Below are 19,278 nucleotides of genomic sequence, written 5' to 3'. Positions count from 1 at the left end.
AGTTTGAAGTGAGCTGATGATTTGGCATTACCGCAGTGAAAGCATGCCAATGGAAATAAGTGGTTCGTCATTGCAAAAAAAAGTCAATTTTGTTGATTGGTATTGGTGTGAGTTATATTTTATTTTAAAACAGCAGCGTTGCCTGATAGTGGTTTTGAGCAGAATTTCCACTTGAAGAAAAAAAATAGCCACGCATTGGCCAATTATTAATGCTTCGGCAGTTGTGTTATTATTCAGGTTACCTGCTGGTAATCATAGAAAATTTCGTTACAATTCCTGAACGTGGGGTCTTCAGTGCACTACGTGATTGACGGAGCGTTAAATCAATTTTAACTCGGAAACCTGTACGAATTAACTGTTATGGAACTGCGTGAGTAAGTACCGATACATGTTGAATATTATTTATTTCGCTGAACTAATTTCCTTCTACGATATAAGGCGGCTTTTACACGAGACTATTTCTCAATGCGTTAAACTTGGCCAAATATTAAATTGTCGACAGATTTATGATTACGACGTTTAAGTCAACTCACAATTGACTTTGAGCAAATCGAACGTATTTTTATAATGCTTAAACCCATTTGATGCAAACATTACATTAAGGCGGGACTGGTTGTTGGAACGATGGCTTCTTGCTTCAATCGAGCTATCACCTACCCGAATCCTTAAACTAAGATATTTTCATGAGTAAATAGATGGTAATATGTTTTTCAGTAAACCGCTGCCAACCAGTGGGGTTCGGGATGGATAACTCGCACACATAATTATGGTAGGATTGTATTTCCATGTCTATTTCCACATGGTTCACAAAAGATGGGTTCAATGCGAATATCAAACTTTCATCGCATCTTGGCAATCGCTACCGAATCTAGATCTTCCAAACACCCACACGAGGTAACTACTTTCCCCCCACACACGTTCAGCTGCAATGGGTTGGCACTTCTCCGCTCCCTGTTTTTGGTTCTCTTATTTAATATGTATGCTAATTTAGTTTAATTTTGAAGATGTCTCGGTTGATTCCAAGTCACAATAGATCTAGGACTATAATAGGTGAGGTATTGGCATTTGCCGCCACCAACACAGACTGATAGCTGATGTTCGGAGGGAAAGCAATCCAGTATCAAAAGGATTATGAGCATTCAACCAGAACCAGATAGGAGTAGGGGTGGCTGCCGTTTTCCGAATCTGCGAATAAGATTCGAGGAAGGGGCAAACATGGCACTCACTTCCTTAAGTATTCATGATGATAGTTCCTCACCTCTCCGGAACAGGATAAAAGCTGTTTACGGTTTTAATAAGTTTTATGTGTGGTATCAAACAGGATTTACGATCGGTTGATGTTTCCTTATGCTTGAAAAGATGAGATTGACGAGAATTCAATTTATTTTTTAATAGTTTTCTTGTATCAGTTGTTTACTCAACATGTTTTTAACCCTCTGTTTACACTGTGTTGATAAGGGAAAAGGAATTATTCACAAAATATACCAAACACGATTTGAATAAAGTACGTTATCCAAGCCATTTATTCTGACACAACACAATTCAAGCGAACTCGATACTAATCTCAGTCACCAGCCCCTGCGGAATATCTCCATTTTCATCCAGCTCATCCTGAGCTTGAAACTTCGGTTCCTCCCCCTTCGCCACATGCTTCTGTTTGATGTGAAACGATCGCCAGTACTTATTTTTAAACACAAACCCACAATACTCGCAGGGAAACTTAGCGACTCCGGTGTGCACCGTTGAGTGATGATTCAGATAGCTCTTTCGCCAAAATCGTTTCCCACAAATATCACAAGCATGTGGCTTCTCGGCGACGTGCATTTTCCGGTGCCGCTGCAGGGAACTTTTCGTTTTGATCTTTGCCCCGCAGATGTCACAATCGTAGATGTTGTCCCGATCGGCGTGACGAGCCAGGTGCCCCAGCAGGCCGGCTTTGCTGGAAAATGAACGGGAGCAACCTTCGACCGTACAGGGGTACGGTCGGTGGCCCAGGTGATCATTTCGATGTCGTTCTTGATTCTCGCGATTCACTAGTAAGCCACAAATTTCGCACACCTGAAAGTGTATACGGATTACAAATGTTTTACAATTTTCAGTAAACTAAGATGATTTACCGATTGCGCTGGCAGCTTGATGCGGTTTTTAGGACCCGGTTTTCTTTTCGGTTCGCCCGGTATCCGTCTTCGGCGCTTCAACATTTCATCGGGAAGAATTGGTCTTCCCCGACGCCTCGGTGGATCACTGGAATTTTTCTTTGACCGTTTCGGTTTTGCTATGAAATCTGGGTCGGTATCCTCCTTTTGCTCGTTATTTTCAGCTTCCGATTCTGGGTCAGTAAAGCCAATAAACGCAGTCTCACTTTCCTGTTCCAACTTCAAAGAACAAGTATCGTCAATATCTAACCCAACATCATCATCATCGTCCACATCAGAAAGTATGTCGATGTTTAGAGCCTCTGCTTTAACAGGTAGCTCATTCTTTACTGACTTAATATCCACTTCTTCGGTTGGACTGGGCTCAACTGGCAAAGTAACAGATTCCTCAAACGAATCATTTGTATCATCACAGCAAACATCCGATTTCTCCAGGAAAAGTTTTTCAATTTCAGTCTTGCATTGTTCAACCAGGGCACGGCATTTCGCGAATACTTTCTGGTCCGATTCATCCGCCCAAAAGGTTCCGCTTGGAATCTGTACGTTTTGAGACAAGAGTGCCGCCGATTTTTCACAAACCGTTCGAAAATCATTGATGGTGTACACTAAATCCAAACAGGACTGGCACAAACGGATCGAACGATCTTTTCTGTTTACCTATAAGGTACATATATATTCGCAAGCGATTAATACAAGTTAAGTAGAACGAACCTCAACGGACACCGCCGCTCGGATGGCTTTCTGCAAGTTATTGTTTCCGGTGAATATTTCCAGCAGATCTTCCTTTGCGAGAACCCGTAAACACAGCCGACACAGGAGAGCTTTTCGATTGTACGGACGTTTGTTGCTGGTAGGAGGTGAGTCATCAACAGCGGCCCTACCGCTGGAACGGCTTCTCATTGTCACTTTTAGTAGAAATTCGAAATAATCATAATAGATAGTTGTAAATGATTCCTGAAAAATGATCAACAAAATATGCTCATCAATCTAAACTTAAACACTTCGATCATGAATCGACCAAAGGGCCGAAGTCGCAATGATATCGAATCGAGAAAAATAGCTTTGAAAATTCGGTTCAGAAAATTAAATCGTATTTTAACAGTGCTTGCATACTGCGCCTTCAAATGTATTGAAACACTTTGAAACAATACTAGTTTTCGGAAGCATAACTAAAATGTTTTATATAATAACGTTTTCGTTGATAAAATTGAAAACAGATTATTTCGCCGAGTGTTGTTATGAAATGTTGATTAGGCCATTTTTGAGTCGCCCTCTTGTTTTGACGACTCTCAATTTCGCCCTGCAGTGTCGCCAAAAAACAAAAATCAAATGTGGCTTTCGCCGTGCTCGCTGGAGGGGAAAATTTGTTATTCTTCCTGGGCGTAACAAGCACTTGGTTTTTGTTTAGGGCGATTCTGTTTACGGACCTTGTAAACAATGATGCTGTCAATTTCGCCTGTATACACTACCTTAGAAATGCAGAGGCGTAACCCACCTGGCTTTTTGTTTACAGTCGAAAGTCGGATCCGCCGTTTTGTTTTTTATTGATTTTCATGAAGTGTGAAATATTTATAAATGAGTTTTTATATTTTTTATAAAGTATTTTTACTCCTCTTTCAGATATTAATCAAATCTCTGTTTGTGTACATTTGTTAGTTTCGCCCATTTGTCGGTTCACGATCGACTTGACTTTTGGCGATGTTGACAAACAAAAAAAAAACAAGGGCTTCGATAGATAGAGGGGCACTCGAATGGACATTTTCGCCGTCGATTCTGTAATTTCCAGTCTTCGTTTTGGTTGCTGTCTTCACATGTAGGTGGACAGATGAGAGCTTTTTGTTAGCTTGTGAAAATTAACCTATTTCGCACCTTACTTTATTTCTCCTTCGTGGGGAAAAATTTGGGTAAGAACTATTTTTTCTATTTTTTTCTGCGCGACTTTTGCTGCGTGAAATTTCCCTGAATTATCAGTTTTTCTTGTGAATCTCCGGTAACTGGCGGTCTGTGTTTCGACGTATCATTTAAAAAATTCTCAAACATTTCGAGTTTGTGTGAAACTGGGCCGCGTTTCACGAAAAAATGGATCGGAATTGTACCAATTTGACATAACCTCACTGTCAATGTTCTCGAACCAGAAACGTATTCCAAAATCGTCAACGTAGTGTTTTTATCACCATGGTAAAGGAAGTAAACAAAATCTAAAGGCGAAAAAGCGCAGAAATCACAACAAGTAGGCTGGATTTGTTGTAACGAGTGAACGGTATGATATCATTTAAGCTGCGTTTGGATCAACGATTCGCTGATCGACGATGTTCAAAGCTACACGTTGTACTGGAAAAATTGTTCGGTCCGTGGGACGCTAATCCCGCAGTGGCGAGATGTCGCTAGTAAAGACTCGTCAATCTTAAGGCTGAGCTCAACAATGACGATCAGTGGGACCCTAATTGGTCGAAAAGAAATGGTCGGACATAACAATTTCTCCAACCATTGCTGTTATTTTCGACAATCAGGAAGCACGGGATAAAGTTTTGAAGCGGCACAAATGCGCAAAATTTTCATCAATATTTTTTAGCAGATGACACAAATATGGTGCGTAAATGTTCTGTAAACAGTTGCGGTATTGACGATGAACAAGCTTATCATGCATCGTTCCACAGGTGAGAATTATTTAATATATAGATGAAAAAAATGGTGATGGAAGTTTGGTCTTTTCCTCTTATAGAATTCCACAGGATGAAAGAAATATTTAGAAATGGGTTCTTGAAAATTACGGCGACAGGATAATGATTACCGCAAAGAATGTTTACATTTGCTCACTTCATTTTCAGGGTAACGATTTTATACAAACAGGAAACATGTTCATTTTACTACCGTTCCCCGTCGTCTGCTTGGAGATAAAATCTTGTAAGTGTAAGGTGACTTATGATTACAATGCCAACCATTTACATTATTCTAGAAATTCATCATATCCGGAAAACACTCAACATAAATTCTGGCACTGTTAATTGTGAACCCCCCGCGAGAGTCAGTGTTTAAGATAGACAAGACAATACACTATCTCATTTTGATCCAAAACTTCGAACTCGTGTGGTAGCCGATGCTTCACCAGTGCTGTCTAGGCGCAGTTCTCCTTCAGTTCCTGGAAGACCAACCTAAAGTGGTTATGTACGCTAGCAAGAGTCTCACTGATACTGAGCGCAGATACGCCCAGACTGAGAAGGAAGCCTTGGCACTGGTATGGGCAGTCGAGAGATTTCAAATTTATTTGCTGGGTATTAATTTTGAATTGGAGACTGATCATAAGCCATTTGAAGTTATTTTATCACTACAAACTCTTCCCCATGCCTTCGAATCGAGCGTTGGGTCCTGCGACTCCAATTGTTCAGCCATGAAGTCATCTACCGGAAAGGAAAGTCCAATATAGCAGATCCGCTATCTCGTCTATCACGACCAACCGATGCGAATGCAAATGATCCTGATTCAGATGTGTACGTTAGAAGTATATTCGAGTTGACAGCGTTAGATGTGGTTGAGTTAGAAAAAGAATCTGCGTGCGATGAAGAACTAACTGAATTGCGGGAATGTTTGGATCGTGGTTCTTGGAATTATACTTCTGAGTTAATTAAACCATATCATGCGTTCAGGAATGAGCTTGGAAAAGTCGGGGACTTGATAGTAAGAGGTCCTAGATTGATTATTTAAAAAAAATTAACACAGAGGATGTTGAATCTTGGGCATGAAGGACATCCGGGGAGAACTAAGATGCAACAGCGTCTTCGATTTTCTTGTTGGTGGCCCGGGAATGGACGAATCGATTGCGCGCATCGTGAATAACTGCGAAGGCTGTCGTCTGGTGCGTCAGCCAGAAAGACCAGAACCAATGGAAAGAAGAAAACTACCGGATGCTCCTTGGGTTGACGTCGCCATCGACTTTCTTGGTGCATTACCTTCGAGTGACTATTTGCTTGTGATAATCGACTGATTTAGTTGATGCAAAGAGGTTGAAATCGTGCAGAAAATAACGGCTCTCGAAACAGCAAATCGAATGGACAAAGCAAGAGGCATCATATTAAATAAAGCAACGCCCTCTTGGCCCCAAGAAAATAGGCTAGTTGAACGTCAAAATCGATCCTTGGTTGAAAGATTAAATATTAGCCAAGCAATGAAGCGAGATTGGAAAAACGACCTACTTTCGTATCTACTTATGTATTATTCAACCCCACATAGTACAACAGGCAAGACACCAACTGAATTGTTGTACGAAAGGAACATAAGAAGCAAAATACCATCGTTGAGAGACATAGGAACTGCTGTGCCGTGCTCGGACTACAGAGATCGAGATCAACTTTCGAAGGAAAAAGGGGAATTGTATGAAGATTCACGCCGCAATGCTTAACCTTCATAGAGTCATAGAAGTTGGGAATAAAGTGCTAATGAAACATGTACTACAACGCAACAAGTTAACCCCGAATTTCGACCCAACTGTCGTGTCGTGATGGTTGCAGCAAAGGATGGACCATGTGTCACAGTTCGAAATAACGAAACCGGTCGGACATATAAGAGAAACTCAAGTCACCTTAAGAAAATCAACGGTAACAGCCCTGGGGTTTGATTTCGAAGCTGCTATTTCTCATTTACAGGTTTTACAGGAGCTCCAATGCAAAACTGCCAGAAGGATGATGAGAAGGCTTTCAATGAAATGTTAGATGCAACACCAGGAGAATCTTCAGCTTCGGCGGTGACCGATCCAGCAGTAGCCACACCAGCCTAAACGCACTGATGATTCAAACCCATTAGAACAAATCAGACCCTACCGGACGACAAAGAGACCGAAGCGATTCCACGATTTTTTGATGCATTATTAAATATCATTACTTTGAAAAAAGGGAGATGTGGTGATATATCTTATGGTATCTATACACATACAGGTTCTAATAGGCGATGATTAGAATAAGAAAAGGATTTCATTAAAAAAATAGAATTTCAAGCACTGAACAGCTCTTTCAACTACGTGTGCAGACATCACAAACAAGAATGCCCGAAAGAAATTGGCGGTACTGCAAATGCTCGCTTAAAAAGATTGGTGTTGTCAAACATGTCTCATCAGCAAATGGGAACCCGTGAATCCAATAATAAAAAGAAACAAACTTTCTTCTGCATTTTTTTAGAACTGCCGTTGGGTATGACAATCAAATCGACAAAAAAAGCAAACTCGTTATCCTGGTGATCTGAAAGAAGCTGACTTCTACAATCCTGAACCAACGACGATGCCTGAGCGATCAAAGAAATGCTTCGAAGGGGTATCGGAAAAGTTACGTGCAATGAAACCCTCGGAAGAATAAATGGAGAAGCGGTACAAACTATAAATTAAAAAGCTACACACTAAGCTAATTACAGCTTGCCAGCAACTTCTACCGAAAGCTTCAGGTGATCAATGTTTACAAGTAGGTTACTTCAACCAAAAATAGTACATTAGGTAATTCAAAAGTATTATGCAGATTGGTAACAAATACCAACGATGGGAAAGTTTACTCAGAAGATATTAGATCATTCGCTATGGGTAACCCGACAGGGTAACAATTTAGCACTAGGTGGAAATATACCAATTTTTCTGTATACACTCCGTAGAGTGTATTTGTTTACGCAACATAATGCTCACTAGCTGATCGCTGTTCTGTACCTTTTACATTTAGTTGTAAATTTTTGTTCATTTTCGCGTTTGTGAACGGTTTTATACGTACCTATGGACGGAGAAAATTTTGTTGAACATTTGAGTATACGCAACTGAAATGGGTGCTGATTATGCTGAGCATTGGCGATGACAGTTATGCGGCGAAGTGGTTTGCTGTGGACGAGTTGGAAGGCGGCTATCGAGTTAAGAAATTGACGGACCAGGACATCGAACAGTCATTCAGAATATTTATTTTGCTTTCGGAACAGTTTCTCGCTACCGTAACTGATTGTTTTCTGCGTGCGTGCGGCAGTGAAAGGTTCCGTTGAAAGGTGTCGGCCCGTGATCTGGGTACTCAAAATAAAGTGTGGTGCTGGATCGTCGAAGTGGGCCAGCTAAGTGTTTAGAAGCTTTCGCTTCCGGCTAACGGCAAAGGATCCAGACGCACGAATCCAACCTCGCTGGAAAGGATAAGCCAAAGGAGCCTTGCTCTTTTTTCCAGCTAACAACCAAGAAGGGCGAAGCAGGGTGGACAGCGATTTCCCCTGGGAAGAACACTGAGGTGTCTTCCGGGATTCTTTTCGGAAAGCAAAGAATCCGCTAAATCGTAACCACCGTCATTAGGGAGAATCCAACAAAGGAACAAAGCTCATCTCCCTAGTAAATTGTTAACGACCGCAGCTGGAGCAGCCAACGCTGCTTTAGCAGCCGGAAAATGCGACTGTGGTCATTCCGGCCAGTTGGAGTGTACCGCCTGCCTACGCACCTTCAACAGTGTCCAGTGGCAGCAGTAGCTGGCAAGCAGAGGAGAGTGACAGGGGAAAATAAACACGGCCAAATTTAGTCGTGACCGAATAATAGCCTTGCTTCGAATAGAAAATGAATCCCTAAAATGACAAAAACTGCCACCCCAAAAAACTGACGAAGACACCATCATTTAGTTCTTGGAGGAAAAGCTGGGTGCAAAAGTTTCCAACAAGGATCTCAGAAACCAAATGGCCGTTATGAGAGCTGCATTTGCCGACCTCAACAGGCAAATCTCCGAATCACCGTCTTCTCAGAATTACAAAAAAGCCAGCAACAGACAGATTCCGTCACAACCAAAGCAACTCAGATGTACAACAAATCGTAACTACAAAACAACATAGAATGGCTCCCGATCGCACGCAAACTGAATCAGAACGACCTAGCCGAAACCGGTCCAAAAAAGATCAGGAACACAACCAACGCAGTAAGTCCATAAATTCCACTGCAAAAGTCACAAAACAACTGGAACAGCACTAGAACACTCCCCCCCCCCCCATCACCTACCAAAGCAAAATACCACCAAAACAAGGCTCTCCTCGCAATACCTAAACCCAGAAGTTGACATCTCCGATTAAACCTACCCTAACAATGCAACAACACAGTAAACAACCACAGCAACAAAGACGCCTACCACACTGACCCCGTCCGGGGAAGTGCTGTCCTACACCGACGAGCCTCCAGCGGCTGTTGGTGAGGGACCATCGGAGTTCTCCCAGTTAAGTACTCCATGTTATTGTAACCAAGGCAACATAACTATTGCTCACTCTTCCAAAACAGCCAATACAAATCCCACCATGGCAGACACACCGGGACCAAACCATTGATCACCCAGCTCAACTGGTGGGTCCCCGTCACCCCTCCCCGACACAAAACCGCCAAGACAGTCGAACGCACGTGGAAAAAACCCTCTCCACTGCATTGGGCCCGTCCGTTGATGTACCGGGTCCTGCCGACTAGCCCGGCTACCCCCGGGTGAGTCCAACCACAACACAAAACTACCAAGAACAGATGTACGAACCCCCCCCCCCCCCTATTTCACTCGAAACCTCACCAGTTCACTGATAAACCCCGAGCCAGGTCCAGGTCCACTCCGACACATCACCAGTGGGCCCCTTGTAATACCCATAGTGGTCACTGGAAGAGCAGCACACCAGCCCACCCAATAACATCGCCTACATCAACACCTCAAACAGCGGGAAAATTGCCGAAGCAGGATATAGCACGCCCGGGAGAAAGCCATCTCCCTTGTACCGGCCCCGCCTGCGGAAGTAGCGGCACCCGCCGACGAGGCTCCGGCGGCTGCCGATGCAGGGGCCTCGAATCCCCCGGGGTAAGTCTTAATATACCCTACTCCTACAAGAAATAATCGAACTGCTCTACACTCCTCCTAGGCAGCCCCCAGCATAGCCGCTTGTCAATAAGCAATCCTGCCTCAGACCATTCCACTCTTGCGATCCAGTGGAACATAAACGGATTGAGAAACAACCTCGGGGACCTGCAAAACATCATCGCCCGCATCGACTCACTTTGTCTCGCCATCCAGGAAACCAACCTTCACACGAGTACTGTTCCTTCTGCATGGCTCAACAACAGATACGAGTGGGAGATAGCGAGAGTCGAAAACATCTACCAAACCATCGGTTGGGCATCAAGGTGAAGCAAGGGGAATATCGTACCCCGTTGGCTGCTCTATAGTCTGTCTGTATATACCCCAGAAAACCACCAACAACAGAAACAAACTCTCCAACCTGATAAACCAGATTCCTGGCCCGTTTGTCGTCATGGGGGACTTCAACACCCACCACACGGTTTGGGGCTGGGACAAATGTTACCACAGAGGCAACGAAATCATCCGACTCATCGAAGTTGTCGGAGTCATACTGAACGACAACAGTACCTTCATATACGACAACACCTCCGTTCTCGGCATCACATTCGCCTCCAGATTCATCGCCGGGATGTGTGGCTGGGCCGAGACCAATGCCACTGGTTCAAGCAATTACTTTCCCATCCAAGTAAACATCAGCCGCCCCCTACCCAACACGACCCAGCGCTGACTCTACGAGACGCCTACGTAGTCGTAATAGAAAACCAACTGGACCAAGAACGAATACACCCGCCGACGAACTGTCGAACATAATGGTCAACGCAGCGAAGGAAAAAATCGCCCGAACCAGCGGAGCACCACCACACCGTGCCGTACACTGGTGGAGTCCGGAAATCGCCGCCGGCATCGGAAAGCCCTCTGTCTCCTACATAAAACACCGCCCAATCATCCCCATCAGAACTAAAGGGAAGTCAATTTCAAGACGCTCTAAAACGCCACAAGAATAACGATCCTAACAGCCAAACAAAACAGCTGGACTAACTTCGTCGACGGAATCCACCCGGACTACACAACTGTCGAACTGTGGATACGAGTAAACACCCTCAGTGGAAAACGACTACTCGCTATCGGTTGTCAACACTACCATCACAGAGAACAGACATCCATGATCGAACAGAAATATTTAAAAAACTTGTGTAAACATTTGAATTAATATACGTTAAACACTAGAGCCGCCACACCAACCTATCCCAACTATCCGTCAAATCCATTCCGGAACCGGTTCGAAATCTTAATGGGTTCAGTATGGAATCTTGCTCAAAGAAAACAACCGATTCCGACTCTATCGGTTGATGCATTTGAGCTGGACTTCATGCTGGAGGTCCGAAATGGTTCCGGACTAGTTTGACTGGGTAGAGGAATAACCGCTGTCAATTCTGTCGAACTCAGCCACAAAAAAAACATGACGACAGTAGCGCACCTGGTTTAGATATCCCAACTACCTTCGAAACCGTTAGAGATTTTACACAAGTTGCATGCTGGAGATGGACGTCTGTTCTCTGTGCTACCATCACCGATCTTGAGGAAATCGCGGACAGGATAGGACACCACTTCCAATCTTTATCCGTCGACGAAGCCCTGCCCGCTGCCTCAATCCAGTGCAAAAGAAGACTACAAGCCCCACCGACCGCCCCAACGCCCAAATCCTAAGCCATCTACAATAAACCCTTCACTGGGATGGAGTTTGCCACTGCTCGCAGTACCGCTCGCGAAAAATTCGACGACCTCGACAGAGTGGGCTACCCGATGCTTTAACACCTCCCCCTCGAAGGCAAAAGGGCCCTTCTGGACTCTTTCAACGCTATCTGGGAAGACGGGTCCTGCCCAGAAGAATGGAAACTATCCCACGTAGTAGCATTCCCAAAAACTGCCAGGGCACCCGTACCACTAGCGGCCAATCACCTTGCGGTCCTGCGCTGCCAAAACTTTGAAAAGGATGGTCAACCGGCGACTGACTATGTGGGTATCCTTGTAACCTTGAAACACGCCAATTCGCTGTCCGAAAAGGACTCTGGACCAGAGCCCACCTAGGATCCCTCCGAGGAAGTGCTCGGCAAGGCTATATCAGAAAACCTACACGCTGGCATCGCCATCCACGACGTAGCAAAAGCCTACAACACAGTGTTGCGAGAATGCGTACTCCAAGATCACAAATGATGTGATCTGCAAGTAAATCTCGGCACACATTCATCCAGAACTACCTCACCAATCGCCGCTTCCTAGTCGGTAAAGGCGAGACCTTCTCCCAGGAGTTCCGCAAGGCTCAGTGCTAGTCGTGACGCTATTTCTCATCAGGATGAACTCGCTCTTCGCAGCGCTACACGGAGGTATCTGTACGTGTTCGTTTACGCCGATATCAGCCTGGTGGCCCTGGGGAAAACCACCACGCGTAACTGGATAGCACAGCAGGTGGCCGTCAACGCCGTCGGTCGATTGACACTCGCCACAGGCTTCAAGATATTCGACAAAATAGCACTGTGGCGTGCTTACTTGCCTTGTTACCTGTTGCTGTATGCAGAAGCCGTCTCCACTCCACTCGGTCCATTGCTGCTTGTCGGCAGCTTCGCAGTCTTCGAAAAGTCCGCAGGTCGTCCTCTATCTGATCGATCTACCGTGCTCGATGTGCGCCCCGTCTTCTTGTTCCTGTAGGGTCGCCCTCAAAAACCGTCTTCACGGGGTCGTTGCCCGACATTCTTACGACGTGTCCAGCCCGCCGCAGACGTCCTATTTTTGCAATATGCGCGATGGATGGTTCTTACAGCTGCTGATACAACTCATGGTTCATTCGTCTGCGCCACGTTCCGTCTTCCATCTGCACGCTACCATAGATGGTACGCAACATCTTTCGTTCGAAAAATCCAACGGTGCGTTGGTCCTCTACGAGCATAGTCCAGGTCTCGTGGATGTAGAGGACCACCAGTCTAATCAGCGTCTTATAGATAATCAACTTAGTGCGGCTGCGAATTTCGTTCGACCGGAGCGTCCTCCAGAGTCCAAAGTAGGTACGATTTCCCGCCAAGATCCTTCTCTGAATTTATCTGCTGGTATCATTGTCGGCGGTTACCAGTGAGCCCAAATACGCACGAATTCGTCGACCATCTCGATTTCGTCACCGTCAGTCCGAACTCGGGTAGGAGGTCCACATTGTCATCTCTAGAACCTCTTCCTCTCATGTATTTTATCGTCGAAACGTTGATGGCAAGTCCAATCCTGCTGGCTTCAGCCTTCAGTCTGATGTACGTTTCCGACATCGCCTCAAAGTTCCGTGCCATTATGTCAATGGCGAAGCCAAGAAGCTGGAGGGACTTCCTGAAGATCGTGCCAATCGTGTCTATCCCCGCTCTCCTTATTACACCTTCTAACGCAACGTGGAACAGCAGGCACGATAGACCATCACCTTGCCGTAACCCTCTTCGAGATTCAAAGGGACTCGAACAAAGCACATCACCCGATCCATCGTCGCTTTGACTAATCGTGTTAGCTTATCCGCAAAACCGTACTCGTGCATTATCTGCCATTGGTGATCTCGATCGATTGTGTTATACGCCGATTTGAAATCGATGAACAAATGATGTGTGGGCACGTTGTATTCGCAGCACTTCTGCAGAACCTGGCGAATCGCGAATATTTGGTCCGTGGTGGCGCGGGAACTCATGAATCCCGCTTGGTAGTGCCCCACAAGCTCCCTTGAAAATGGTGACAATCGACGGCAAAGAATTTGGGAGAGGACATGTGGCGTGCAGCACCATGCGAACTCCAGGCCAATTCGCTTCATCGACACTATTGTACCCTTTCGGAAGGAACCAGTCATCCTCGACAGGAAACTAACGTTGGTCCCACTTCCGACGAACAAAAGAGGACTTTGACAGCAGAAAGCGTGAAAGCAGTCACCCCAAAACAACCGTAGAACGCCACTTAACGTAGGACGATCCTTAATAACCAGCAAAATATTCTATGGAACCGTACGTGCCGAAACTTAGATGAGCTCTCCACATCCTCGGGCCACTATACTACAGAGCGGTGCGATTAGCCCCCGGACTACTACCAGGCACCCCTGCCGAAGCAGCCTGTGTAGAGGCCGGAGTACTCCCCTGCCACTGGGAAACAGGCCTCCTAACCATCTAACGAATGCATCGCGTGAGACCACGAGCCTGGCACGACTCTGAACCGAGCAATAACGACAGCCTCACCCGTACAATAATGGTTGGCGGCTCCAGGGCGGACGACGACGTCGGAGCGGGAATCAGCGGTAATGATATGCATGGATTGGCATAGATGTCGCTAGTACTCAAAAAACTTAGGGTGGTTCACAGCTGTGCACACCACTCTACTTCAACAAGTTACAACGCTACGTAACAAATGAAAACATTCTAGTTACGTAAATAAAAATAAACAAAAGAACCAAGTTACAATTGTTGATCTGCTAAAACTTTATTTCTTTATTCGTATGGTGCTCGGAAAAGCTAGCGGGGTACGCCCGGTGGCTCAGATGATTATTTCGATGTCGTTCTTGATTCTCGCGATTCACACTCCTGAATTTCACATTCCTGAAAGTATACAGATTACAAAAGCTCTTTTACCAAATCTGAATTAATTTACCGATTCCGCTGGCGGCTTGAGGCAGGATTTGGGACCCGGTTTTCTCTTTGGTTTCCCCAGTATACGCATTCTCCGTTTCAACATTTCATCAGTAAGGCTTGGTCTTCCCCGACGCCTCGGTGGATTACTGGAATTTTTCTTAGACCGTTTCGGTTTTACTACAAAATCAGGGTCACTATCCGTGTTTTCAGCTTCCGATTCCGGTTCGCTAAAGCCAATAAACTCAATCTCGCTTTCATATTCCAGCTTCCGAGAACAGGTATTGTCAATATCTAACCCAACATCATCATCATCGTCCACATCAGAAAGTATGTCAAGGTTTAGAGCCTCTATTTTAACGGGTAGGTCATCCTTTATTGACTTAATATCAACGTCTACAGCTGGACTGAACTCAACCGGGAAAGTAACAGATTCCTCAAACGAATCATTCGTATCATCGCAGCAAATCTCCAATTTCTCCAGGAAACGATTCTCTATTTCAGTCTTGCATTGTTCAACCAGGGTACGACATTTCACGAATACGTTCTGATCCGATTCATCCGCCCAAAAGGTACCGCTTGGAATTTGTACTTCTTGCGATAAGAGTATTGCCGATTTTTCACAAACCGTTCGAAAAGCGTTGATCGTGTACACCAAATCCAAGCAGGACTGGCACACACGAATTGAACGATCATCTCTGTTTACCTATAAATAAAATACGTAAAAGTTTACAAGTGAATTATACAAGTTAAACGAAACAAACCTCAACGGAGACCGCAGCTCGAATTTCTTTCTGTAAGTTATTGTTTTCGGTGAATATTTCCAGTAGGTCTTCCTTCGCGAGAACCCGCAAACACAGCCGGCACAGGAGAGGTTTTCGATTGTACGGATGTTTGTTGCCGGTAAGAGGTGAGCAATCAACACTACCACTGGAACGGCTTCTCATTGTCACTTTTAGTGGAAAATTAGGATTATCACAATAGATAGTTGTAAATGATTGCTGAAAAATGATCAGCAAAATGCTCATCAATTTAAAGTATTGACTTTTGGTGATGTTGTTGACAAACAAAAAAACATTATGGGTTTGATTTCGAGGGGGAGTCGAATGAACATATCCGCTGTCGATTCTGTAATTCTGCAGTCTTCGATTTGGTTGCTGTGTTCACATGTAGGTGGACAAATGCGAGCTTTTTCCCTGTTAAGCTCAGCCGGAAATGAACCGGAATTCTGGCTGGTTCCAGTTCGTATTCCGGCTCCAGTGACACAACCGATTCTAGTTATAATCGGTTGTGTCACTGGAGCCCGTGTACGAACTGGAACCAGCCAGAATTCCAGTTCAATTCCGGATGAGCTTAACTGGGTTGTTAACTTATGAAAATTAACCTATTTTGCATTTTACTATATTTTTCCTTCGCGGAGAAAAATTAGGGGACAAAAGCTATTTTTTCTCCACTTTGGAGAATATGGTTTAAAGACACATTTGCGTGTTAAGGGCTTATGCCCTATAGCTAATTTAGTAATGGAGTTTGCGTTTCGACTATGTCTCATCAGAATTCGGCACTAACATAGTGACCTTGTGCCGGATTCAATTTAACCTATTTTGGGTAAACTCATTTACCTTGTATAATCATAAACTTATCACTGTATAGTACGAAAATAATTATACTAATTATTTTTAAAAATGTTCGAGAATTTTTCTAAAACATTTCAAGTTTTGTGCTGTAGCAAATATCTAGTCCCTAGTAAAATATCTGATAATATAACATCTCTTCGTTTTACTCAACAAGCACATGCAGTTAATGTTATCTAGAGGATTATTTGCAGCTTGATAAAGTTTGAGCCAACTGAAGCTTTGCGAAGCTTTCGAAATTGGTGAGAGGGAGCATTGGAAATTTGTTAGATAAGATAGGATTTTATCTCTGTGCAAAGCGTTTCCCGCGGATAAACTTACTTGAATATTTTCCGTTTAAAATATCCTATTTTTATCCTATCACCCTCCCAATATGGTCAGAAGTCTAATCGAACGACTTTCAAGTAATCATAATCACAATCAAAATCACCTTCCGCCCATTTGCCTTCCTTTTGAATTTCGATGAAAAATTTACAACCATTTCGACGAACAAACGGAAATAGCACAGGAAAACAAGGTATTCAGTTCTTTATTCGGGAACATCAACCAAAGAAGCAAAAAACGATACCTTTATGATTGCGGTGCTTCCGAAGCGGCGGCTGCGGCGTCGATCGATGTTTGCCGGGATTAACCCAGCAGAAGGACCCATCGATGTCTGGTTAGATTCAAACGCGAACAGGAAAAGATAAATAATCCATTCAAGCGGAAACCTTTCACCGTCCTTTTGTGGAGAATGACTATAAGAAACTTGCAAAAAGCAGGCTGAAGATTCTATATTTAGGGTAGGCTGATGACTGCGTGAATAGCAATTTTAAGGTTTTTAAGTTTTTTGGTGATGTTGTTTTTATACAATAGAGTAGCAACGCTCGGTGTTTGAATGCAGCCAAAACAGGAACAACGTTTTTAAGTTTGGCAGCAATGATACGAAATTTTTTTAAAGGGTGTGCTCTAGGGGCAGATCACTTGTGATGCATTTTTAAAAATCTGCGAAATTAAATGCATTTCATTCCATCAAAATAGAAATTCATAATGTATTTTGCGTTGCGTGCAAGACGTCAAAACCTTTAACAAAACGTCGAGCAAAGTGAATCAGCGTAGGACGTTTCTGCGAGGGAGTGCAAAAGTTGATGAAAAAATGGGAATTAAATGCATTTTTTTCTAATTTGATGTAAATTTGTTATACATTTCTAGAGTGTGCTACTATAGATGAAGACCACAAATAATAGATGTTACGAATCGATTCGTAATGTGAGTAATTACATGCAACTGAAATTACGAATAAATCAAATGTTTGTAGGTGGCGCGGTGATGGATGCAGTACAGTTGGAGTGCAACTGTCAAACACACGTAGCTAACAGTTGCGTAGATCGCAATAGTGAAAAACTGATTTTCAACGTTATTCGACAGTTTAGATTATTTTTTCTAGCCCTAATGTCTGCTATTTTTGTACTAAGAAATTGAAAAATAATCATTTTTTTTACATTTAGTACTGTAGTAGTCCTACGTCAACACATCGTTCTAAACAATTAAACTTGAATTGTGATTTAGTTGTTTACAATTGTCGGATTGCTCTACGTTTCCGCTTTGGTCTGTCCCTGAGTTGATTGTCGCCGAAAAAAGCCATCCAAAATTCAATGCCATTGTCAGAAATTTCATAGCAATGTTACATAATATCATTAAATTGTTTCCTAACTTATTATCGGTTTTTTATATCATCATGAGTGGTTTGAAAACATTTTTAACCGTTGCAGCTTGGATAGTTCGTAATTATAATCAAATTATACAATCTATTACAAACGAAGCCTAGTTAAAAATCCATTATTTACCATCAAACGTTGCGCTATAAAATCTTCTCGGTTGCTTGCAAATCTATCATTCAACATTTGGATTCCTTCAGCACCCCGAAACAGTTGAACATGATTCGCAAAACCATTCTCCTGCTACTAGGCTCCATGTGCCTTTTAGCATTGATCAACCTGTCGGTGACTCAGGAATCGACGACGACGGCATCAAATGGATCCTCCAGCAGTGAAATGGAGAGCTCCGAAGAACACGGTCCGGGTCGCGGTCATCGACACGGTCACCCACCGCCACCACCACCTGAACTACTTGAGGGGATCCAAAAAATCTTGGACGAATTCAAAGTGGACAGCACCACTCGGGACCAAATCATGAATCGAATCAAGCAACTTAGACCCGAACCACCGGGCCGTCGCTTCCGGCCAAATAGAACCAACGGAACAGAGCAAGTGAATGCTAGATTAGCATCCGTGGTGCGCAGTAAGGTAACAAAAGTTTCGGCTTAGAGATCACTCTGGTGAAGTGTTGAGTTTTTTATAGGTGGTTTATTCTAAACTACCCAAATAAAGAAATAAAGTTTTAGCGCATATATACACCTGATTTTGTAGCTCTACTATTTTTTTCGCAGAATGTCAGCCAAATTTTGCTGAATTTTTATCAGCTGTAACTTTCAGCCATCCTCAATGCCAAAAATTCAGCAATTTGAACGTATTCTATTTGACAAGGACCTTATTACTGAAAATCAACTATTTTAATTGTCAACGATAAAATTATTCAAAGAGCTCATGGTCGCCAAGAGACTCAAACATAATAATATAAAGGATTGTTTTTAAGCAGGGATTTACTCACTAGTTGGATGCTTATATTTACTTGCCCGTCAGACCCTTATTGACAGGGCGGCATAGCTGTTTCTACCAGAACTTCGGATTTCCGTACACAAACAAAAAAATAAACAAAGTTAAACCACAGAGAAAAGACATCCATGATCGAACAAAAATATTTAAAAAACGTGTGTAAACATTTGAATTAATATACAATAAGCACTAGCGCCGCCACACCAACCTATCCCAACTATCCGTCAAATCCATTCCGGAACTGATTCAAAATCCTGAATGGATTCAGTATGGAATCTTGCTCAAAGAAAACAACCGATTCCGACTCTACCGGTTGATGCATTTGAGCTGGAATTCATGCTGGAAGTCCGAACCGGTTCCGGACTAGTTTGACTGGGTAGAGGAATAACCGCTGT

At 43.6% G+C, this 19,278-nt stretch overlaps 3 protein-coding genes across 3 annotated transcripts in view; 1 reads left to right on the top strand and 2 right to left on the bottom strand.

Annotated features, from left to right (window-relative positions):
* Positions 1-341: 341 nt before the first annotated feature.
* LOC131684696 (dopamine receptor 2-like) overlaps positions 342-19,278 on the top strand; it is a 250,964-nt gene continuing 232,027 nt past the window's right edge. Inside the window, exon 1 of the mRNA XM_058967808.1 lies at positions 342-374. The gene's annotated coding sequence lies outside the window, so the exon portion shown is untranslated. The remainder of the gene's footprint in view (positions 375-19,278) is intronic.
* On the bottom strand, positions 1,511-3,163 carry LOC131684690 (zinc finger protein 239-like). Its single transcript, XM_058967787.1, has 3 exons — positions 2,868-3,163; positions 2,118-2,813; positions 1,511-2,058 (listed from the first exon to the last, which is right to left on the bottom strand). Exons 1-3 carry the CDS (start codon positions 3,054-3,056, stop codon positions 1,543-1,545), a joined length of 1,401 nt encoding a protein of 466 aa, XP_058823770.1. The 5' UTR covers positions 3,057-3,163; the 3' UTR covers positions 1,511-1,542.
* Positions 14,435-15,648, bottom strand: LOC131684714 (uncharacterized). Its single transcript, XM_058967827.1, has 3 exons — positions 15,363-15,648; positions 14,621-15,304; positions 14,435-14,568 (listed from the first exon to the last, which is right to left on the bottom strand). Exons 1-3 carry the CDS (start codon positions 15,624-15,626, stop codon positions 14,515-14,517), a joined length of 1,002 nt encoding a protein of 333 aa, XP_058823810.1. The 5' UTR covers positions 15,627-15,648; the 3' UTR covers positions 14,435-14,514.

Source organism: Topomyia yanbarensis, chromosome 1, assembly GCF_030247195.1.
Source record: "Topomyia yanbarensis strain Yona2022 chromosome 1, ASM3024719v1, whole genome shotgun sequence".
NCBI lineage: Eukaryota > Metazoa > Arthropoda > Insecta > Diptera > Culicidae > Topomyia > Topomyia yanbarensis.
The sequence above is the reverse complement of the archived record's forward strand: the minus strand, read 5'-3'. Positions and strand labels throughout refer to the sequence as shown.

What these genes read in the sequence shown, in the direction of transcription:
- LOC131684714 (XM_058967827.1), bottom strand. Translation starts at nt 15,626, where the DNA reads ATGAGCATTTTGCTGATCATTTTTCAGCAATCATTTACAACTATCTAT. An exon ending in GAGCTGCGGTCTCCGTTGAG is followed by an intron (nt 15,305 to 15,362) that starts GTTTGTTTCGTT and finishes TTTTATTTATAG; the next exon opens with GTAAACAGAGATGATCGTTC. An exon ending in TCAAGCCGCCAGCGGAATCG is followed by an intron (nt 14,569 to 14,620) that starts GTAAATTAATTC and finishes GTATACTTTCAG; the next exon opens with GAATGTGAAATTCAGGAGTG.
- LOC131684690 (XM_058967787.1), bottom strand. Translation starts at nt 3,056, where the DNA reads ATGAGAAGCCGTTCCAGCGGTAGGGCCGCTGTTGATGACTCACCTCCT. An exon ending in GAGCGGCGGTGTCCGTTGAG is followed by an intron (nt 2,814 to 2,867) that starts GTTCGTTCTACT and finishes TGTACCTTATAG; the next exon opens with GTAAACAGAAAAGATCGTTC. An exon ending in TCAAGCTGCCAGCGCAATCG is followed by an intron (nt 2,059 to 2,117) that starts GTAAATCATCTT and finishes ATACACTTTCAG; the next exon opens with GTGTGCGAAATTTGTGGCTT.